The sequence below is a fragment of the Takifugu rubripes genome, chromosome 11 (genome assembly GCF_901000725.2).
Source record: "Takifugu rubripes chromosome 11, fTakRub1.2, whole genome shotgun sequence".
NCBI lineage: Eukaryota > Metazoa > Chordata > Actinopteri > Tetraodontiformes > Tetraodontidae > Takifugu > Takifugu rubripes.
Window position 1 is genome coordinate 2,366,607 of NC_042295.1, and position 23,405 is coordinate 2,390,011.

Here is a 23,405-nt window from a genome sequence, read left to right on the forward strand (position 1 = left end):
CTTTTCTCTATGGTTTTTCTGTGCAAGGGCAGCTGGCACTTTCCATTTTTCACACGTTCACAACAGTTTTACAAGGTTCACAGAAAAGAAAAATGGTCACGATGACGTGAATTTTAAATGCATCAAACTGCGTAAATAGTGATCCGAGTATTCCGCAAGTCTGGCTGCTATTCTTCGAAGCAGGGTTTCAAATCCAGTAATAAGAATACAAAAATGAAAGGAATGCAACCTTCTTGGCGGTAACTGCCCCTACCAAACTATATAATTTTGGCTGGGCTGGCAAAACTGTGAGCATTATATGTAACATGCTTCGCAACTGGATCTTTCCCCAGATATGAAAGACTCGCGTGACTTAAAGATGTTCTTAGACTATTTGTGTGTGTTTCTATAGCGGATTTATACAAATAAGGATGGAAAAAGGAATAAAATAAAACTGCCTTGATTTGCCAAAAATCAAAGCTAAGGGGCTTTAATCATAAAGCAACCTACTATGTTCTGTAAGCTTGTATTGCTGCTACCTATATACTCTATTAATAGAAGGCAACTCTAATCTCTCTCCGAGTGCCTTGATTGGCTACCCGGAATCACAGTTTGGGGTGTATGTAACAATTAAAAAAAAATATTTTATCCCCTTCTTTGTTGCATGAACACTTTCGCTTAAATGTCTGCAAACAGGCTGTGACTCAGCAAAGAGCTGAAATCTGAAACTACTAGATTTCCAATCAGGTCATCCTTTGAATTTCGCCAAATTTAGTAATTGTGCTTTTACCTGGGGTCATGCCACACAAGTTCATCACAGCTAGCAGGTTTAGGTCCAGATGTTTTTAGTGTGTTGGGTGTTCCAGTGGTTTTTAATCACTGACACTGAAGTCATTGTCTGACAGATGAAATGTCAGATATTAAATGACATTGCATTACACGTAAGTTTAGTCTACATATGGTAATGTCTAAATTTAGACATTTAGACAAAATGAGTATTTCCTTTTTTCAATCTCGTTCCTGTGCGAGGCACAAAAGTCATGTCTAAATAAAAGTGCTTTCTCATAATCACTTGTGATTTCCCTCGCCCTCCCTACAAATTAAAGAGGCGTATTATTGTTCGGAATATTCTTGGGCAAAAATAAATCAAATCCGAAAATCTGAATAAAGAAATGCAAAGTCGACATCATTCAGCACGTCGCCAGGTCAGGCGCTCTAAATCGATGATTTACAAATGTCATATGAGCTAAATCCGACTTTTATTTTGGACACAAGAAACCGGAAGTTTACGTAACAATGGGTGACTTGGCGCGCGCTGTTCACGCCGCTCCTGTTGTTGACTGGGAGCTAGAAAAGCCAAACGAACGGGACGCCATGGCCAACACAGAATGGACTGTTCTCTGTCATAGTTAGACTCGGTTCTCCCCCGCAGTGAAGCTGTTTTCATCCACACGAAACTTATTCGATTTTGCATTGTGCGCGTCGTTGTCCGCGTCTGCACAACAGAGCGCGATGGATCGAATGAAAAACTCCATGCAGCAAGTACCCAACGCTATTCCCAAGGTGATCCGACGAACCGGCGGGGCTAACAGTCTGGAGCTGGAGAAGGAAAACTTTGAGAGGGGGCAGGTACGGAGCAGGAATGCTATTCTTATTAAAAGCGTGGAGTCGTGCGTGGGGGGCAATTGTCAAGCGAGGATATTCGACTCCACTCGATTCGATTCCACTCCTGGAAGCGACCGAGCCGTGATTGATTTGTCCGTATTTCGCTCGTGTTGCGCGCTGCGCGCTGCTGTGTGAATCGCGCCGATTGTGGTTCGGATGTGTCGGCGGTGGCGGTGCGTGTCTGCGGTCGGCAGAGACCCGAATGAGTCTACTGGACTACAAAAGCGCCATTGAAATGTAGGTCAGTGGTCTAAATGGCTTGTTGGACTCTGATTCCTGGGCTACTTGTGCGACCCGTCCACACAAGAGGGAGGCGGCCGAGCTGTGTCATGATGATGATGGTGGTGGTGGTGGTGGTGATGATGATGATCGGCCGCCTTAATCCTGCCGGACGACAAAGATCACCTCGTGTCTGGGCTCCCAGATCAGTACGAAGGGCCCTCCCGCAGAGGGAATGTATGCTGGCTGCAGCTGGGCTGTGGATCTGGCTGCTTCCTGCTCGGCGGTGGTCTCTTCCTTCCTTCCCTCCCTTCCCTCCGTGCACTGGGGAGGGCAGAGGGAATGTAGGTCAGACTATCCGGAGTGATGTGGTCCCCCCCCCCCCTGCAATATGCTGCGCACGCCCCCGCTGATGGACTGAGCACATCCCGGTCTGAAGGGCAGGTATGTGCCAGTTGTGCGTGCACCCCCCCCCCTCTCCCGGAAGGGCCACGGATGTGCTGTGGAGTTGAGTAAACAAGCAGGGCGTGTTTAAAGTGCTCTGTCATTTTGGCTTCCACGCTGGGTTATAAAAAGAGCCAAACTGGGCAGACAGATAACACCGTGTCTGCTTTAATGATACGTTTATGTTCATAATTGTCCCTGGCGCTTTTATTTTTGCATTTCCTGTTGCCCACTTTATATGTTCTCAACGCCAGTAAACAGCACATTGGAGACACTTTATCAGAAACTGTAAAAGAAGGGGAAAAAAGTTAAAGTAAAGGGCTTTTTTGTGTTGAGGACTCGTTCTGTATCACCCAGTCTGCTTACTGGGACGTGCAGGTGGGGTCTGACACCAAAACCACATTTTTCCATTGCTAATTTAAGCATCAACAGCCGCAGTTATTTTTTTAAAATCTATTACGCCTCTGCAATGGGGTTCCACCTGGTCTCTGTGGGTGTGTCAGTTTTGTTGCCATGGTTACGGCTATCAACCGCTGACCTCGCTGCAGCCATTCCCACATCCCTCAATGCAAATTGTTGAAGGTGTTTGTCGTCAGATACGACCTCTACATTTCTCTTTAAAAGGAAGGCGGCTTCCCCCTCATCCCTTCTACCCGTCTGCGCCAGTTTTGTTGCCCTGCTGGAGCTCTGACTCGATGTTTACTCGTCTTGTGGATGTAGGAACACGGGTTAGAGCTGCCGTGGCACGCCGTTATCTCCCTAAACTGGCTGGGCCTTCTTTTGATTATTCCTCAGCCCTCTGGCAGCTGTGGAATGTCAGAGCTGGAGCTGTTGGCCTTAAGCACCATCAGGAAGGAGCAGGGTGGATAAAGTCAAGAACCTTTTAATCCCCCCACATCTGTGCCTCCGTTGTTCCCTGCTCTTCCCGTTTTTCCTCAGGTCTTCCTTTGCCTACTTCGCATCCTCTAATTTCAAATGTGGGGGTGTCTGGGAGACACATGGCCCAGCATAAAAGACCAGTAACGGCACTGGGGCATCGGAACCACCTGGTCGGACCTGAATGGGAAAAAAACTAATTTCTTCACATTAACTTAAAGGTTTGGAGATTGGCTGCTGCGGTATTAGTTTGGTTACCATGGAAACAGTTGTATCATATCTGTGCGTAGAGTTACTCTTATAATAAAATAAAAGAATTTACATGAATTTACAAATTGCAAGTTTGTGGAATTTGTTTATAGCCCAAATGGGAACAGAGGATGTGACGTCTTGCTTTTTTATTGTAGCATTCTAGTTCAAACTTTACCTTTTGAAGATAAGATATCCTCTATTTGTCCCATTAAGGGCAGATTTGCATTGTTACACCAGGAGAAAGTAAGTAAAAAGTGGTGCTAGTAAAAAAGAATTCCAAGAACAATTTAGATAATAAAAAGTAATTAAAAATGTCTCTAACGGTTGTTTGAGATCTGTCGACCCTGAACGCGTGACCTTGCCACCTGAATTTATTACCTGGTGATGAGTTGGTGCTGAGACATGATTAAAAATGGAATTCTAATTATATTTATGGAGAAATTAGACCTATTTTACCCGCTGATAAAGTTGTTGTGTCAGCTGAACAGTCGGAGCGAGTGTTGCCCCTGCAGGTCTGGGCCGTACCAGAATGTGAAGGGCTCTGGGGGGAAAAGAGGAGGCATTGTCTGCTCCTGGAGAGCAGAATGGAGCTTGAATGATACGTGTAATAAGCAGCGTATTGATGATCTTGGCCCGATCACTGCTGGTCAGCTTATGTCCAGGTCATGTCTTTACCCTGGAATCCATTTAAATATCAAGATTTCCACGTAGATGTCTGATCTGATGAGCTCCTGCTTATGTACCTTTATAATATATAGGATGTTGTTTGGGTCTTTGCTCTTTTACTCGCTCTGGGGGTTGAATTTCATATGTTGGTGTTCATTTCTCTCATTTTGACTTTTATCCTCTAATAAAACTTTCCTCTATTCAGCCATTTAGAGTTAAAAGACAAGCGTTGATGAGTCTTATGTATATGAGTGACAGGCTAAATTATGGCCTAAGTGGTGCCGCAGTATGTTCTATTTTACTTTCCTGTGTGCTGCCAACAGCTGTCGGTAACCGTGGCAACCAAAGCCCCCTTTGGCTGAAACCCACCGCTCGCACGGGAGGAAATCTGAAACATCAGTTTCTTGGTCTCACTTTCTCAGAGGGTTAAAGCATCTTCTATAAGCAGCCCGGGGGGTGCCTGGGGGGTGGGGGTGCAGGAGGTGTGGCAGGCTGGAGAAAATGGAGGATTAAAATGACATCTGTGCGTTTGTTGTGCACGTCGGCCTTCATAATAAACGGGTCAGGTCAGCCTCCGAGCAGCCAGGTGGGGGCGCCATTTACCCGGGAATTCTCCCCCCGTGGATCCACATTTGTGCCTTCACTTGATTCACGCACATTTCCAGCTTTAAATGCCAGTGCCTCCAGATCTATTACTAAATTGTGGAAAAGTAAACGGGACGCGTTGGAAACCCCGCAGTTTCCTACTCACTTCCTGCCCCGCACCCCCAGCATGCGGGTTGGAGCTATCCCACTCATCCTCCAACTCCTCGCTACTATTGTCTGGCAAGAGAGCGCGTCATTTGCAGGATAAAGGTAGGCCCCCGCGACGGGTGAACACCTCCAGCCGGGGGCTGATTCAGTTTGGAACCCGGGAACATCGGGGGAGGGGGCGCGCCTCGGCAGGACTCCCTCCGTCTGCAGCGTCGCGCTTCGCGACCCGAAAGTCTTCGCCAAACGAGGACGCACGGATCATACAGGATAAGGGAGCATTAGGGGAGAGTTTTAACACCAAAGGGGGACCCAGGTTGAGCTGACACCACCCCCACACCCCCCCCGTCCCCAAGCTTTCCTCAAAACGCGCCCGTTGCTTCAGCCGTCTTCCTGTTGCCAATTGCGCCGCGTTCGGATACAACCAGCGGACTTCCTCCGTGGATCTAAAGCAACTTCCCTCAAGTTGGACCATGGAGCTCAGTAAGATTGTAAGTGCATCTTTTCCTCTCCCGAGTCTTAGCGTTTCTGTTCCTTCTGTGGGGGGTGGCCAGAAATCTGGTAACACAAAGACGCGCATTCTGCTTCCTGGGAAAACCGAGTACAACTATTTTTACTAGAAGTTGGAACCGCGGGGTGGATTAAAATATAACTTTTTTTTCTCCTCCTGAGCCTTTCTGTCACCCCAGCTGCAGCCTGGAACCACAGCCCAAATGTGCCGTGCATGTCAACTATAGCTGGCTGCGTCCTCCACAGGTGTCCACCAGCCAGAGGGACACAACTCATCCCTTTCATACCAGTAGGGGGGTGGAGAACCAATCCAGACTCCCCTTTCCTGTGATCCTTACACTGGAGGACGTCTATCCCAGTTGTTGTACACAGCAGCCCCCCCCCCCCTTCCCATCTCAGAGATCTCAGCTGCCCGTATGGAACAGGAGCAGACATGTAGGGGTAGTGGTGATACTTTTCAGGACTGTGGATCTAATCTGAATTCCTTTAAGTTGTTATTGGTCTTCTGACTGTCTGCAGGCCCTTTCCCCAGGCCAAGATCTGACGTTTATGTCAGAACCTGGCTGTTTGCAACACCAGCTGGACTGTATGAAATCTGGAAAACCGTTTTCCCCCAGGCCTTCCACCCCGAGGCGCCCCGCGGTGTCCTCCCCGGGCCCGTTCTGCCCCCACAGGATTGAGTAACGTCTGCGATGGCTGCACGTCGGTAACGAGGCGTAATTGCAGTTGCATCAGTTCCCGAGGCGCCGTTGGGTTTGTTCTCAGAGAGAAATCCACCCACTCGCAATGACGGCGACGCTCGTGCGCGCTCGGTGTTGTTAGCAGCGGTGTACTTTTTTTTTTTTTTTCTCTTTAAAAACGTGCTGTTGCCATGTCCAACAGGAAGTTCCTGTCAAACCCTCACTCAAGGTTTGTGTTTCACTTGCTGATGACCGACGTGTCTGTTTTCATGCTTTTTAAAGGGCTCCTGAGTGATGATGTCATTGTGTGCAGTGGTTTGCCTCCTGTTATGTTATTATTGGAAGAGGAAGTGCTTACTGTGCCAGGTTGTACCCAGTTTCTCCATCACTTCGGAGAAGAATTATGATTCTGGGACAAGCTGAGTCCCAGAGCTGGTGGCTTTTCTCCCTCCCACACCTTCTCTGTACAGTAACTGCACAGGAAAAGGAGCCCTTTCTAAAAAAAGGCCTTTTATTTCCACTAGCACACGGGCTTCAATGCCAGCTGTGCACCTTTTTTTAAGAGGTGTGGAGTGATGGGTGTGTCAGAGCCGGTGTTCCACTCAGATGCCAAAAGGGTAGCTGGACAAGCAATACAGAGGACTCTGTTCTGAGGTGTGACCTTTCAGGCTGGAGAAGTTCCTTATGGAAAATCTTTTGCTCCGAAAGAACCTTTATTCATTTAAAGAGGCGCTTTAGGTTTTGCGTATCGCTGCACATGTTAAAGAGATTTTCCCCTGATTTATAAACTACATATTTGTGAGTTTAGCTTAATTTAACTCGCTGTTTCGGCTTTAAACAAAACTTTTTGAAACCATGATCTGGAGTCTCAGGAGCTTTCCAGGTTGACTCAGCAGCGTTGATTTTATTTTTTCCCCCCAAAAGGGCAGACAGGAAGTGGACAGTGAAGGGTGTGCCAAGACAGGAAGTCCCAACATGACCAACCCCACTGCCCCCTCCAGTCCTGAAGTGCCCGTCACAATGGTCGGTCCCACGTGGCCTCTCAGCAAAACGGTTGTGTTATTCAAGCGGGAACGCTCACGGTCGCCTTCGTCTGGTTAGATGTGACTTGTTGCTTTGAATGGTTGTCTTTTCAGAACCAGCTATACGTTCATTTCAAAGTCATCACAGTGTGCTAACACCCAGCTTATATTAGTAGGTGGGAATAAGTAAAAGCAACTTTCACTTCCTGGTTAAATGACCTTGCAAGAGACTCTGTTTTTTTTATCGGTTCCAGCTCTACCAGCGTTGGAATGGTCACATCTGGTTTGAAGCAGGAATTGACTCTTTGATAAGTCCCGCCTCCCCAACCCATGGTTACAGTTGCTAGGCCTGGCAAGCTTTCTTCCCTGGATCATACCCAAAGGCACATAAACATGGCTTTCTCAGCAATTCCTGTGAAAAATATTCCCAAAGAAATCGTATCAAATTTCCGCAGTAATAGTTTTGATATGTCGAACAAGACAGAAAGGACTATCTGATATGTTAGCCCGTTGCTAAATGGTATGTTCTCCACTTGTTTATAGTGCACCACCATATCGTTACGTTGATCAGTACTTTGTAAATATATATATAAACTTTTAATTAATCTACTAATGTCTTGTAGCTAACAACTGTGTGCCAGTTAGCGTTAGGATCTTACCTTGGAACAAACAGTCGTTTTTCATTGGAAATCAGCAGCAGTTGTGTTTCTGGTTTGGGGAGAGAGATGCAGGTCTCTTGGCAGTGGGAATGGGAATCACCTGTTATTAGCACCTGTTATAACCTGTGTCCCACACACTGGATTTGGTGTGAAAGGACCTTTAGTGATCTTGCTTGATGCCTGATTAGGACGTGAACTGTAAGGCAGAACGTTTGCTCAGTGTCCTTCATGATGTCTTTAGATGTGACACATTATATAAAAGCTGTATTTCTGTCCCATTAGGAGGCTGAGGTGAATATTTTCATTTTAAAGCTGAATTGCAGAGTTGAATCCTTAAATGCAAATTCATGTTGTTGACTACTGTTACTGCTGTGTTGTCCTTGCCTTTCCATTAGCGAATGGTTATAAAACAGTTATAGTGAGTGGTTATAACAATAATAACTCTAAGGGTAGTGTTTATTGCTGTTTTTTAAAGACTTTTCTCTTGTTGCTGAAATCAGGCGATTATGTGTTTTTGGTATTTACAGCTGATGTTTTACAGAAATCCTCCCCAAACTGGCTACATTTAGATAGATGCATTTATTATGTTTTGCATAATCAATGCATTTATTATGCATAACAAACTAAGTAGAGATGGGTTTTTTTTGTTTTTTTGTTTTTTTGGAACATAATCACAGCTGTTTGTTTTTGTAGTTAGAATCATGCGGCCATTTTCTTTTTTGCTCCCTTTCAAAATCGATTTGAAACCCAAAATTCTCATGGTCTCACAATTCAGTCATTGTGGCTCGGAACGGAGGTGGCCGCTGGGAAGATGCTTTCTCTGGGCCGCCCGGATCGGTGGACACAGCTCGGCTGTGATCAAAATCTCAATGCCTGCTTTTTATAGAAGGGGCTGATTGAAGCCTGACGTGCATAACAACACGCTTTCGCCACTCTGTTAATAACATTTCATTCAAAAGTGAGCATGTGAGGGTGGGGATGGTGCCCTAGATGCCAGAACACACCAGCTTTTTAGAGCTCAGACGGGGAGGGACAGGTGAGGGGGGCAGAGTTTGGACGTGCAGCTCCAGAGTCATTAACTTCTGTTTTCGGTGTTATTTTGTCTTTATTACACTGTCAGCCGGTGCGCTTGGCCCCAGTGTGGGGGCCCAACAGACCCTTGATGTGTCCATGCCAGCAGCCACTGCCAGGAGTCCCAGGCAGCTGGCACACTCATTCAGCCCAAACACAAAGTACAACGTCTCACTGTTGCCTAATTGGGTCGTCTTCGTGTGGGAACCAGTTCCATTGGAATTTTCTCATTTTTTCTTTTTTTAGAAATCTATGTGCAAAAAATAAACAAAACTGCAACATTTAACACTGAAGGATCATTTTGACGTTGCGAAATGCGACGTGCCTGACTGGCGGTGACCAGAACAATAACCTCTGACTGTTTGCTGATTAACAACGAGGCAGGAAGTGGTGTAATATCTACTTCCCTTTTTGATAACGCAATGCTGCTGACACTGAATCCCAGGTAGGCTCGGCAGCTGACGGAGGTTATCGACTAGAGAATCTTCCTGAACAGCCACTGGTGGTTATATTTGGTTGTAGGGAAAAAGTCTGTAAAACATATATGCAAAATCAAATTTCCACAGCCGGGCCGACTGCAGTTTGACCTTTGGAGTGATATGTTTTACAAGGTTTCCATGTTGAACCTCCGATCTAGTGTGCTGGAGGAAGGGTTGCAGGCTCAGGACCATTGTGGGGAGTGAGATTATGAAAGATGGTTGAGCCCAGTTGAACCACAGCCATGCTTCAGAACGTCAGGGCACAGCTGTCCCTTTTTTTAAGACACCTTTCTGCTCCATTGAGGGGCATCTTGATGCTAATGTTGCCACAACTGGTGGGATGCTGCACGCCAGGCGGATGCTTCGGTGCCTGGAACAGAAGGAATATTCTGTCCAGTATCGGGTTGCTCTGGAAGCTCCAGTAAACTTTAGTGGTGCAGAGAAGTTTTTTCTTTCTGTGAGTTATCAGTTTTCTCATCCCTCTATCTCCCCCCCAGGTCATCAGCATCAATAAGGCCATCAACACACAGGAGGTCGCTGTCAAAGAGAAGCATGCCAGGAATATCCTCACATTGTCTCAGCTGTTATTTCCTGTGTGTGTGAGTGTGTGTGTGTGTGTGTGTGTGTGTGTGTGTGTGTGTGTGTGTGTGCGCGCGTGTGTGTGTGTGTGTGTGTGTGTGGGGACAAAAGACTAAACCTTATTCTGGGGAGTAGTGATTTCTTAAGAGATTTACAATGAATTCCATTTACAGTTATTTCTATAATTGAGTTATTGTGTAAATAGAAGGAGTGGGATTGCATGAATGTAGATGTCCACACTAAAAATGTCCAGCACTGTCAGCCACCCGTCCTTGACGCCGTCGCCGTCACCTTGCATCTTGGGCACGCACCACGAGAAAGGCGCCCACACCTTCTGGGCGGCCGTCACCCGACTTCCTCTGTCCAGCAACGCTGTGCTCTGCTGGAAATTCTGCCACGTCTTCCACAAGCTGCTGCGGGATGGACATCCGAATGTACGTACGCCTCCGGCCCATGACCCGGCCGCTCCAGCCGTGACTGCTCAGTCATCGGTTTCACAACATTTTACCCCCCCTTTTCCTCCTTCCGCCTCTCCAGGTGATAAAAGACTCCATGAGGAATAAGGCGGATTTAACTGATATGAGCAGGATGTGGGTAAGGAAACCACGGTTGTCATAATGTTTTGGCACAATCCCCTGAAACTAGACATGTTGGGAATATTAGTGGGATATTATTATTGAGGGATATGGTGAATGATGCTGTCCTGCAATAGACATTAGCCCCACTTCTAAATCAAGAATCTTAACTATTGCTTCTCGAGGGAACATGGGGGATTTAGCAGTAGTTACAGCCTCTCCCAGTGTCCCAGTAAACGACTATGATGTCAGGTTGTTTTTGTACTTTCCCGTCTTTCTATCAGATGTTGCGATTTCCAAAAAAGCCTCTGAAATCCCCCCCGAAAGAAAACTCCAGTTCATACCCAAGGGAATTTATTCAGCTTTGCAGCGCGGTCCGTTGCCGATTCTAATTTGATTTAAGTGTCTTTGTCTTGAGAATAAGTCATTTCAATCCGTTGCGTAATGATGAACGCAGGAAGGAAACTTGAGTCCCAAGGTTTGGTTTTTTTTTGCCTCAATTTCCTGTTGTGTCATCCTGTGCCACACACCCGCACTCAAGGAAAAAACGGAAGTCAGAAGCTCCTGGTTGAAAAAACTGGATGAGCTCTGGCTGATTTCTAGTTTTCCAATAAAAGCACTGTTGGTTTCTGATATGCGGCAGTAAATCTTGAGCAACCAATGATCTTACTTCTCAATCCCCCCCCCCCCTCCAGGGTCACCTGAGTGAAGGCTATGGAAAGTTGTGCAGCATCTACCTCAAACTACTCATCACCAAAATGGAGTTTCACATCAAAGTGAGTTGTCCCGACCTTTAACCCCAACAACGTTACTGCAGCAACACTTCAGCATTTACAGTAAAGTTTTATATAACGTGGCGTCATAGTGAAAATGCAGCGGTGGTTATACCTGGAGGACCTGCTGTAACCCTCCCAGTAATAAAATACAGGTGCCACTTTGGCCACTCCAAAGCTTTCCTCCTCTCAAATGTTGGTTTATTTAAGTATTTATTTATTTTCCCACTGAAAGTAGAGAGAAGATAAATGAAAGTTGTTATTACAGCCTGAATATAGGGCGTATAATCAAATGGAGGAAGTGAATCATTTTGAATCATAGCACACAGAACTGGTGGGTTATATCTGTGTAAATACTCTATTAATAACCTCGGTATATCAATGCTGTTAACTGACAGCTGAGGAACATTAAAAAGGACTTTCGATTTCCTGTGTATCCCAACATAACAGGCAGCCAATTTATTTTCCTTGGCTTTGACTCCGGGGGGGAGTTTGATCGGCCCAGCGACGCCGGGCTGGATCGAATGTCGCAATCATCCATTCCCGCTCTGTCTTTTCCAGAATCCACGCTTCCCCGGCAACCTGCAGATGTCAAACCGACAGCTGGAGGAGGCGGGCGAGAACGACGTCAACAACTTGTGAGTCTGCCGATTCGCCCGAGCGTGATTCGGAAGCGGGTCCGCTCTGAGGTCGACCCGGAAGGGCAGACCCGGTAAAGCATCCTCGTTGCTGTCGCTGCGCCTCAGCTCTGTCTCTCCCGCTCTAGCTTCCAGCTGACCGTCGAGATGTTCGACTACCTGGAGTGCGAACTCAACCTCTTCCTGAGCGGTAAGCCGTCCTGGCCCCGACCCTGGCCGTCCCGCCAGCTGTGTTTGTCTGAGCCTTACGAAAAAACCCGCTATTGTCCGAGTCGATCCGAGGTAACGGCTGACTAAAAATAGATCGCTGGCATGTGGCCAGAGGCTCGGGAGAGGTGGCGGAATGTTTCCCGTTGGAGCGCGATGGAAGCATTTCTGTCCCCGTTTGTTGTTTATCTGTAAACACGATGTCCGTGCCTAGTATATTGCGCAATCAAGACGAGTAATCTGATGTGTGTGTATTGTCCGAGGTTAATTATCTCGTGGTGTTCACCAGCTCCCTGTTCTCCTCCCTCCGTCAGTGTTCAGTTCCCTGGACATGTCCCGCTCGGTGTCGGTGACGGCGGCGGGGCAGTGTCGCCTGGCCCCCCTCATCCAGGTCATCCTCGACTGCAGCCACCTGTACGACTACACAGTCAAACTGTTGTTCAAGCTGCATTCCTGTGGGTAGCACGCACACACACACACTCACACACACACACACACACACACAACCAGCCTATGATGGATGGATGAGTGGATGGACAGTGGGATTGTGAAGCACTTCTGAAGGGGGTGTTTGCTTTGACAGGCCTTCCTCCAGACACCCTCCAGGGCCACAGAGATCGCTTCCTGGAGCAGTTTAAAAAGTACGACACACTCCTGCTGATGCCTGTGTCGTTGTGCGCCCCCCCCCCACCTTAGTGACTCCTCCTTCTTTCTCCTGCAGGATAAAGAGTCTGTTCTATCGCTCCAGTAACCTGCAGTATTTCAAGAGGCTGATCCAGATTCCACAGTTGCCTGAGGTGAGGATCCGACCCGACTGGCCCCAGTTGTTCTCCGGTTTCTCAGCTGCTTTTTTTTAGTCGTGTTTTAAACGGCGCCTCTGACATTCACTGTTTCTGCCTCCCGCAGAATCCTCCCAACTTTCTGCGCGCTTCTGCTCTGTCGGAGCACATCAGTCCCGTGGTCGTCATTCCTGCGGAGTCGTCGTCCCCGGAGTCGGAGCACGCGGTGGAGACGGATGACCTGGTGGACACGGACGTCCCTGCCTTTCAGGTAACTCGGCCAGACGGAGCATGGCCGCTTTTATGACCGATGCTGTCCGTAACAGCGCTTAAAGACTTTATTTAAATATCGCGCGTGCTTGACCAGCAGAAACTACCAGAAAGATGCAAAACTCTCATGGGATTTGTTTTTGCTTCTTGTTAATATTCAGCAGTCGCTGGAGACCAAATTTGATGACCTGTTTGGGACATCGGCCCCTACTGACCCCTTCAATTTCAACAGCCAGAATGGCACGCGCAAGGATGACAAGTAATGTCCACCAGGGGGCGGTGTTTGTGGCCTGCAGCCGATAAGAATCCATAACTTCTGTGCACGCTTGTCTCCATCAGAGCACGTTTGATCGACCAGCTCACGAGGGAGATCCAGGTCCTTAAAGATGAGCTGGAGTCCTTCAGATTGGAGGTGAAGCACCCGCAAACTGCTCAAAGGCCGGCGGGGAGCGCGACCTAACCGCCCCTCTCGCCCTCTCTCAGAGCGATCAGCTGCGCAGGGCCTTGAAGGGCCGCGTGAGCGAGTTGGAGGCGGAGCTGGCGGAACAGAGCCACCTCAGGCTGCAGGCTGCAGGCGAGAGCGAGTTCCTGAAGGCCGAGCTGGAGGACCTGCGGCGGGTCAGAGAGGACACTGAGAAGGAGCATCGGAGCGTGACGGAGATCGAAAGTAAGCCCGACTCGTCGGTCCGTGTTGCTGTTGGTGTGTTGATGACGTATTGTTACCTTAGTCGCTGTCATGTGGAAAAATTAAGCCAGACTATTAAAACTTCAGTTCTGAGGTGCCTGCTTGGATGTAAAAATGATATAAAAGTCTTGTATCTGAGGAACTAGTCGTGTTGCTGAAACCACCTCAGTGACACTTCTTGAAGCCATCGGCCTGAGGAACGTTTGTCTCTCAGTACATTAGAATTCGGCGGGTCGGGCTGCATCGAAGCATCCCAGAACCCCCACCATTCCTCCTCCGCGCCCCACAGTTGGGAAGAGGTCCTCGTCCCGGAATACCGTGTCTTGCAAACCAGCCTGACCTTCGTCTTTCCCTCAGACAGCTCTTTCTGGTGCTACAGCCTGGTGTTGGGTCCCAATTGAGGGATTTTGGCGAATTCTTTCAGGCCCCGAGGTGGATGGGCAGGAAAATCTGAGGTGTAATTAGCACCAAATGCTAACAATGTGCTGATCATTCAGACCTAACGTGAAAGGCCTGTGTGTGAGTTTAGCCCTTTTAAGTGGGAATGAATGTGGGAGGGGTCCTTTTTCTGATTCCTCACCAGAAAACGTGGGCTCTAAAGAACACAGAAAGTTTAAACAACTTTTTCTTTAGCTCTTATATTACTTGAACATCGCAGTTTTTCCTGAGCTTGGTATTAAATATGCACCTGTCCAGGTGTTAAAACGCCCACAGCATGTCCTGATGTTGTAGGACACCGACTGTAGTTCTGTCTCCAGTAAAATGTGCTGAAACGTAGTCAATGATAGATGGTGGTCGACTAAGGAGCTGCATGTTTAACCGCAGAAAAGGCTCAGGCCAATGAGCAGCGCTACACCAAGCTGAAAGAGAAGTACACAGAGCTGGTCCAGAGTCACGCAGACCTGCTGAGGAAGGTGAGGAAGTCCTCCCAGGGAACCAACCCCTCCCAAATCAAACCTGTTTGTGCTCAAGACTGGACTGAGTTGCCCGCCTGCGTGTCCGTCCCCAGAACGCCGAGGTGACGCGGCAGATGAGCGTCGCCCGGGTGGCGCAGGATGAGGTGGACGCGGTGAGGAGGGAGATGCAGGAGAAGCTGAAGGCTGCGCAGGAGTACACGGAGAGACAGGTGAGTGACCGAGGATATTAGAGGTCCATACAAGACAAATGTCTTGTCTAATTGCCGGTAAAACCAAGAGGTTGTTAACTGCCCCTGATTTTAAGTGAGTGATGACGCGGATGCTACGTAACTATAGACTTAAAAATAATACAAAGTGAAGTATTTACTGCTACAAAGCAGGTCAAAACGAGGGTCTCTATCGTGAAATCTACATGATGTCAATGTTTTGTTTAAAGTGGAGCTGATTAAAACAGGAAATTCGGAGCCGTGTGTGTTGAACGGTGGCTTTTGTTGTGTCTCCCTCAGGAAAAAGAGCAGCTGATGCAGCTGCAGGAGCTCCAGGCGGAGCTGGCGTCCAGGTCTCTGGAGCTGGAATCTTTTAAGGGCACCGTGGATTCATCAGAGCAGGTCTTTATCCTGACTTCAACCTTTAAACCTCCCACTATTCCTCCTTTTGCTCCTCCTTCTTCCCACCGGTTGTTTTCCTTCACCTTGCTTGTCCGTGTCTCTTCCTCCATCCCTCCCTTCTGTTCATGCGTTACACGTTTCTCCGCCTGCGTGTATGTGTATAATCGTAACGCCATCTTCTCTCAACATTTACCCTCTGTTGGATTCGCTGCCAACAAGAGTGTGAGTCTCGTTTTCTTATTTTTCCAATTCACACGAGCAGTAAATCCATTTTTTTGGGGCCATCTCATGAAACACAACTGGCGCCCTGCCTGACCAGGACGCATGATCTGCTGCCACGTCTTCCTGTTGATCTTTGCTGTCCCAAAATGCGCTAATTCGCAGTTAAAGCGTTATAGCTGCACAAAGCCAAACAATAGACCTTCATAGATGTCTGTATGGGCGCGTCTTAGCCAGCTAGCCCCCCCTGAAATTACTTCACCAAGTGGAAACTGGCAGAAACTTTCTAACACATAATTACAGCCGAATTTCTCCGCCATTTTGTGCCTTTGTTCAAAATAAGCACATGTTTTAAAGGGCTTCTGTTAGCTAGATTAGGACTGTAGAGGGAAGGAGTTGGTGAGCGTTGATGTACCTCAGCCTGCTGTTGTCATCCACAGCTGAGCAGCCCCCACTTCCCCAGTTAGCTTCCAGTTAGCTTGAATGAGCTGGTAGCACACGCCTTTGCTCTGACCGGGCCATCTTCTTCCTGCTACAGTCCAATAAGGTGCTCAGCACACAGCTGGTTGCCCTGGAGACTGAGAAGGCAGAGCTGTTACAGTCCTTGTCTGCGGTGGAGGCGGAGCTGGCTGTCCAGGGGGAGGAGCTACAGCGAGTTCAAAGCACCCTGGTGACCGAGAGGGAGAGCGGGGTGAAGACGGCAGAAGTCCTGCAGAACCAGCTCAACGAAAAGGTGCCAAAACGAACCTTTGGGAGTCGATATCCTCGAGAGTGGCTCGTCAAAATCGGAGTTAATGTGTTGCTGTCCACAGGAAAGCAGGGAGCAGGCACTGGAGAGCCAGGTGGAGGAAGCTCGTCGGTCCTGTCTTCAGGGAGCTCTGGAGGAGGCACAGAAGATGGTCCAGGATGCTTTAGCTCAGATCGACGACCCGGCACACATCAGCTGCACCAGTTCTGCCGGTAAGACACGCTCTGGCTCATCGATGGATGCTGTTAGCAGTTTGTGTTGTCACCGTGTCTGTCTGGGACCCCTGCAGATTACCTGGCGTCGCGATGTCAGGCCTCTTTAGACGCTGTGGAGCAGCTCCGCAAGAGCAGGGAAGCTTTCATGGCTGATAACTCAGGTGAGTCCACCGTCGGAGGGGCGCAATATAAACCTACGTGATCAGAAGGCACAAGTTTGGCCAGCTATGTCCTTTTTCTGGTGGAGCTACTTTATCCTCTTTTCTGCTATCTGAGGTTAAAACCACTAGAACTATTAGGTCATTGGTTCAACTTCTGCAGAAACACGCAGAAGCTTCTAAAGCCCCTGTAGCTTCACTGTGTGAACAGAAATACAGCCTGTTTAGCTGTATACAACTATCTACAGAGGCGGGAGTGCGAGCGGTGTCTTAAACCGTCCGCCTTTTGTTCAGGTTTGCCTGAGCTGGTGCGAGCGATCTTTCAGTGCGGCCACCTGATCAGCGACACCATCGTCCAGGGCAGCGCCACGTCCCACATGGTGCCCGTAGAGAAAGGTGAAGGTGAGTCGGCCCGGAAAGACTCGCACACGCGTCTGTTTTGGAAAAGGCAGATTTGACCATCCTGAAGTGAAGCGCGAGCGACTGCAACCTGCTGTAGACACGGGCCTGTGTGTGTGCCTGTCCTCTCTAGCCCTCTCGGACAGCGTCAGGTCTTGCGGGGCTGAAGCTCTGTCTCTGTGGGCTCGGATGAAGCAGCGCGACGGCCTGGCTGCGGCAGACGGTGGCGAGCTGGGGGCCACTCTGGAGGTTATCCTCGCCGCCGCCGAGGTAAAACACTCCACACCAATCCCCAAGCATCCTAAATCAAAGAGTCTCCTCAGGCTCTGTCTACAACCTTCTGAGTTTAGATCTCTCCCAGCGAGTGACCAGGATCTTTGTTCACTTTAAATAGATAGCCAGCAATTTTAGCTCTGCGATTCCCCTTTGCGTAGTTTCTGAGCAGCATATGGAGGCGTTTATGAGTTAATGGGATGTTGAAATAAAAGTTATTTCTGATCAGCAAATATACAAGTGCAACCAATAGACCTAAGACTGGGTCATAAACTAGATGTAAACATGGATCTATTAAGACAACAGGAAGCAGGGACCCTGCTGGCCAAACTGTGGTACTACAGAGATGGCGTCGGTCACGGGCTTCCATTGGGGACCCAGAAGGTTTTTTCCATAGGCTCACGTGGTGAAATAGATGTTTATAACAGCCAATTAATAGTTTGTTGCTACATAAATCTGCTGTAAGGACTCTTAAATTACCAGCTCATGAACGCGCAGCTACAACCACGGAAACTACCGAAGGCTCCGCCCCCAACACGGTATCCACTTCTCTTTATAGATCCATTGACCAGGTCAGCAGTCCTCTGACATGTATAGTTGGACCAGTTTAACCTGGAGGAGACGGTTAAAGTGATAAATAGCAGCATTCTGCAGGATCCAACCATCAGAAGATGATGCACAGACACCGCTTGGCTACAGTTGTCTGTAATTTGTGGTGCCAATTACCAACAAATCCAAACTGGTCGGAACACGTTTCCTTACTGGTGTTGCTGTATTGATGCTACGGCTCTTGTTGTTAGCAGGTCTTTTGTTCCAGTGAGCGCACGTCTGTTAGTGTAAGCATTTCCCTACGAAGAGTTTGAATAAATGTTGAATTGTTCAGTGTTTATTTTTTACTCCATGCAGAAACTGCGTCCTCGGGGTTTGGAGCTCCAGCAGGGGGAGCTGGGAGATCTCGTAGAGCAGGAAATGGCTGCAACTTCTGCTGCGGTGGAATCGGCAGCTGCCAGGATAGAGGTGTGTGTGTGTGTGTGTGTGTGTGTGTGCACGCGTGTGTATTCATGCCCATATTCACAATCCGACATCAAAGTGTCCTTTTTGTGTCTGCATGCTAACAGGACATGCTGAACAAGTCTCGAGCTGTGGATACAGGAGTCAAGATGGAGGTCAACGAGAGGTAAAAGCCTCCAACAGGAGGTTGAAAATTGACCCAGATATCTGGACAAAAAGATTAAAGAAGAGCTGAATTCCTTTTTATTTTGTCAATTCTAGATCCACTAGTGTTATCTTGTGGAGGTTGTGTATTAAGTCCATAACTTAGATGGGGACTGGAGGAGTATTTATTCACCAAATCGCCATCATTTTAGGACAACGAATGACTTTCCTGATGTTTTTATGGTGTTTTTATTGGTGTTTTGGTGTCTGCCGCCCTGCAGGATTCTGGCCTCTTGCACGGACCTCATGCAGGCAATTAAGGAGCTGGTTTTGTCTTCCAAGCATCTGCAAAGGGACATCGTGGAAAGTGGCAGAGTGAGTAATGATTCTGATTCTACCACCCGCAGTCACAACGCACTTTTGGGGACAAAACCGAGTTTTTATTAAACTGAGAACAGAAAACTAGTGGCATATTGTGGCGGCGGTTAGAGCTTCAAAGAGAAGAAACACAGTCCAGTTGACAGAGAAAACTACCTTGGACAACAAGAGCTGTTCTGAATGTTTTCAAATACGCAATTACCATTTCCTCCACCAGGGGGCGGCCTCCATGAAGGAATTTTATGCCAAGAACTCCCGCTGGACTGAAGGCCTTATCTCTGCTTCCAAGGCAGTGGGCTGGGGGGCCACAGTTATGGTGTAAGCATCAGCACCCCCAGAGTCAGTTAGCAGTCAATCCCACGTCCCTCCTGTGAGACGATGGTGCTTTGTTTGTGCAGAGATGCAGCCGACCTGGTGGTGCAGGGCAAGGGGAAGTTCGAGGAGCTGATGGTCTGTTCGCATGAAATCGCCGCGAGCACTGCTCAGCTCGTGGCCGCGTCCAAGGTGAGTCCCGTCGGACCCCGCGCGCTTCGCGCTGTAGACCGACAGATCCACGCGAGCGTTTGCTTCTGTTCACCATCCAGGTCAAAGCAGACAAAGACAGCGGGAACTTGCAGCGCCTGCAGCAGGCGTCCCGGGGCGTCACGCAGGCCACCGCCAAGCTCGTAGCCTCCACCAAGTCGGGGAAGTCTCAGATCGAAGAGACGGGTGAGACCCTGTCCCAGTCGCTCGCCGTTAACGGATTATTATCTCACAACTCTACCTCAGCCGTCACTGATCCTGTTTAGGTTTAAAAAAAAAAACTCCATTTTTATATTTGCCTCTGTGTGTTTTAGACACGATGGACTTCTCCAGCATGACGCTGACCCAGATCAAACGGCAGGAGATGGATGCACAGGTCAGAACTCCGCTTGTCAATAGACACTTTCCCTTTATTGCATTATTAACCTCTGACCCCTGGATTCAATAGAATAGAGAAGAGAAACGCCCCTAATCTGAATTAGAAATAGCACCATAGCTGCGTCTCTGCTGCTTGTGTCCCTCGATGGGAAGAACCGTAGCTAATCCTGTGGTTATTAACGGGGTGCACGTGTCCGTGCGTGGCAGGTCCTGGTCTTGGAGCTGGAGACGCGTCTGCAGAAGGAGCGGGAGCGTCTGGGCGAGCTGAGGAAGAAGCATTATGAGCTGGCGGGGGTGGCGGAGGGCTGGGGCGAGGAGGAGGGTAAGCGCGTCCGACAGGGGGCGCCAACGCTGCAGCGACGCCCCTAAAGTGACAAAGATTCTTTCTCGTTTCCAGGCAGCGTCTGAGTCCTCCCAGTGTCACCGTCCCTCCTGGAAGATGCCGGCGCCCGTCTGTCCGTCTGTTTTAGTCGCCGCCTTTCACCCTTTCCTCCCCTCGTTTTCTGCCGCGTCGCCCTCGGTTTGGTTGTTGTTTAAGCCAAAATCAAAGGTGCGTCTTTTCTAAACGTGCTTCCTGACGGGAAGAGACAACGGCGATGTCCAACACAGGGTTCTCCTCTTCTGTGCCATCTCTTTATCAGACTGGTTTCCCTCTTTGTGTGCGGGTGTTGATTTATTATTTTTTTAATTAAGCACAATTAGGCGTGAACGGCGGCGTTGCACAAGGGCCGAGCTCCCGGTGGAGAGCACCAAGTTCTCTCCTCCATCTTCTTTTCCCCTCGGGGGTCTTCACAGCTGCCATCCTCCTCGTCCTCTCCTCACACCAGCTCACTCGGTTGTATTTCGGTTTATCACCCGCCTTTTTCGCCCGCCTGCGACTGTTACCTTAAACCGAGCGCTGCCATTTCTGTACTCCCCACACATGAGGGTTGTCTCTGAATCAAGAGCAGATCCTCACTTTTTAAGGGCGGTGGTGCTTTCTTTGGTGCACGAGTGGCGAGAGCCTCTTCTGCCGCTGCATTCGGGGTCGGTCTTGCTCTGAAACAGCTGAATCGGGTCAGCGCGACTCACCAAATATCTTCCAGTCTGACAGAAGATGAGAACAGAGAAAAACGCTTTGGAGTAATACCTTTTTTTTTTTTAAATCATCGATTCTTACAAGTTTTTTTCTTAAATTTTTGTTTTATCGGAACCTTTTTGTTTGGTGCAAACTGAGGGAACGACTAAAATCCTCGTAGATATGATGTTCTCCTATAAACGTCAATTTAAGTGACTCCTAAAACATTAGACAGCATCCTGAATATATTAAATAAATGTAATTATTATGATTGCAGCAGATTTTTTGATTGAATTGGAAAAGAAAGGTTATAGTTTGTGCTAATTTTAAAGCATAATAATGGAGCTTTGTGCTTTATAATAATGAATATATGTATTTTAAGTGTTATAAGGCATTAAAGACATGGAGCTCATAGAAAGCAAAGCTAAAACTTCTTATATTAAATAAAAAGCAACGAATCTTACGTAGTCAAAGCGTTAGATGGGACTTGAACCAGCAGGAGCTGGAGCTTAGTCGGGAGGACTAAAACCATCCAAAGTGTTTTTGTGACATGCATTTTATTGTGAAAGGGCTACAAAAGGCCCACTGGCCTGATTATGGGGGCAGACTGATGGACGCCGACGTGGACGGCAGAGGAACTGCGATGTCCATTACCTCCTGGAGACCACGTAGCTGTGTATGGACTCTAAAGACCTTAAACCTTGGACGTGATTTGCTTTCTTCTCCTCCCAGTGCAGTTTTCTCTCCTCTTCCTGCCGACGCCGGCGGATTCTGCAGAAAGACGGACGGTGCCCCGAGTTAAGGACGCGTCTCTCTGCTCGCTTCTTCACGATCGTCTGCGTTTTAACTCTCTCCGTGTGGACGTGGACGCTGGGGTCAGCGGGCCGGAGCCTCCGTCGGTTCCTTTTCAGCCCGTTCCTCCTTGTTTTCTAATGCTGCTCTGGCCTGGTTGAAACACAGAGAGTTTTATTTTCAAGACCGTTCGGTCCAGGATTGTATTTAATAACGATTTTTAAAGTGCTGCGAACCACAACCAGTAATCAGCTGCATCTTTGCCCACATTTGCAGATGTGCTGTGCTTCAAGTGTCTTGGAGGCACCTTGGTTGGTGGGACCCGCTTCTGTTTGTCTGTCCTCCTGTCTGTAGTCCTACAGCTCAGCCAGCCTTTCAAACTGCCTCACAACACTCGCATAGCAACGGTGGAAGCTATCGTCATATGATATACTAAAACTATGTTGGTTGTTTTTTATTTGTACTATTGGGGTTGTTTTTTTCTCTTTTTTTTCAGTTTTTAAAATAAATATTTCAGCTCGTAATGACTGACCTCCCCAGTTTGTTGGTGTTTTGTGGAACGGTTGTCTGTTTTTCCAAAATAAGTGGAATAAAAGTTGGGTTTCTTCAGGACCAGTGGACTCGTCTGTCCCAGTCCACCTTCGCAGTGGTTCCCAGCCTGGGATCTGCCCCCCCGAGCTTCATCTGTTGTGAGGTTATAAAATGATATTTCAGTTTTAAAGATCCCAACATCCCAATCGGACAGTCCAATTTTCTCCTAAATTAAATTCAACCATATTTTTGGCCCATGTCCAAATTCTTGAATCTGTTAAATACCAACACATGTGAGATCCTGTTTGCAGAACAAAGGAAACCCACGTTCCTTTGATGTGTTCCTGGGGCGCCGCTCAATGGGGGCTTTAAGGGGGACCCACCGGGAACCACTACAGCATAGAACACACACACGGTTCACACACTCAGTTTTAAGACTGAAGTAACCAAACTGTCAAAGGAAGAACATGCAAATGGGCTCCTGCTGGCGCCCCCCCTCCCCGGGGCCCCTGCAGAGGTCAGGTTAAATGGATGGAGTGTTCTCTGCCCGCTCCGTCTCCGACCAGAGGGAACTCTCTGGATTTCAGCTCTCTCCGTGTGTGTTTGGCTCCTCGACAGCTCATCAATAACTTGGCGTCTCCGTCGGGACGGAGCTGAGATCCTGGTGCTGTCCTCCATTGTTTTAAAAATCTTTTTTTAGGTTTACGGTAAAAGCAGCGACTCGAACTTTAAAGTGCTCTGTTGGCATTCTGGCGAGGAACCGCAGCAGACGACACAAATCTGTTTGACCTTGGAACATTTTGAGGTGCTCTAATGGTTCCTGCAGTTCCGCAGTGGCAGGATACCAAAGGGACGTTCCATCTATACATACAATGAAAATACACGAACCCTCAATGGTGGAAATAACTTTTTTTAAGCCTTTATCGGATTAGCGATGCTCCCCAGTGATGGCGACTCCTCTAATGAGCATTTAAATCCAGATAAGTTGAGAAAAAGGTGAAAGATGATTAAACAGTTGTATTTTGACCTGCCTAAGAGTGTTTTACAGTGTTAGGAGCAAATATACCACTTTAAATCTGAAGCCTTGTTTGTGTCATTAGTGATCATCCTGGTTTGTGTTAGTGCTGGTTTGCTTGCTGGTCCCAGTTATAGTCCCAGTGCCTCACTAGCCAGAGGCACCAGATCACACTGAAACGGGCAGTATGGCGTCAGTTAGCACTCGACATAGGCGGCTACGACACGATCTCTTAAAGTGAGGCGAAAGCTTTTATTCTGAA

The 23,405-nt window shown here is 48.2% G+C and overlaps 1 protein-coding gene across 2 annotated transcripts; it reads left to right on the top strand.

Annotated features, from left to right (window-relative positions):
- The first annotated feature begins 1,284 nt into the window (after positions 1 to 1,284).
- hip1 (huntingtin interacting protein 1) lies at positions 1,285 to 22,121 on the top strand. Of its 2 annotated transcripts, none has more exons than XM_011618060.2 (31): positions 1,285 to 1,608; positions 9,770 to 9,833; positions 10,143 to 10,285; positions 10,389 to 10,445; positions 11,122 to 11,202; positions 11,761 to 11,837; positions 11,966 to 12,027; positions 12,359 to 12,499; positions 12,628 to 12,685; positions 12,766 to 12,841; positions 12,951 to 13,094; positions 13,255 to 13,352; positions 13,433 to 13,505; positions 13,577 to 13,760; positions 14,604 to 14,692; positions 14,788 to 14,904; positions 15,202 to 15,303; positions 16,061 to 16,255; positions 16,335 to 16,482; positions 16,560 to 16,646; positions 16,938 to 17,045; positions 17,176 to 17,312; positions 18,222 to 18,332; positions 18,434 to 18,492; positions 18,752 to 18,845; positions 19,066 to 19,166; positions 19,247 to 19,352; positions 19,433 to 19,556; positions 19,685 to 19,746; positions 19,956 to 20,070; positions 20,146 to 22,121. In XM_011618060.2, the coding sequence occupies exons 1-31, from the start codon at positions 1,492 to 1,494 to the stop codon at positions 20,154 to 20,156; spliced, it is 3,141 nt and encodes a 1,046-aa protein (XP_011616362.2). In that variant the 5' UTR covers positions 1,285 to 1,491; the 3' UTR covers positions 20,157 to 22,121. The 2 variants fall into 2 exon arrangements, with proteins under 2 accessions (XP_011616362.2, XP_011616363.2); XM_011618061.2 differs by lacking the exon at positions 1,285 to 1,608 and adding an exon at positions 4,551 to 5,342.
- Positions 22,122 to 23,405: the final 1,284 nt, after the last annotated feature.

Excerpts from the sequence above, each read along its gene's own strand:
- hip1 (XM_011618060.2), top strand. The coding sequence starts at position 1,492 with ATGGATCGAATGAAAAACTCCATGCAGCAAGTACCCAACGCTATTCCC. Across the intron at positions 12,686-12,765 it reads TTCCTGGAGCAGTTTAAAAA|GATAAAGAGTCTGTTCTATC; the intron begins GTACGACACACT and ends TTTCTCCTGCAG. Across the intron at positions 19,747-19,955 it reads GGCAGGAGATGGATGCACAG|GTCCTGGTCTTGGAGCTGGA; the intron begins GTCAGAACTCCG and ends CGTGCGTGGCAG.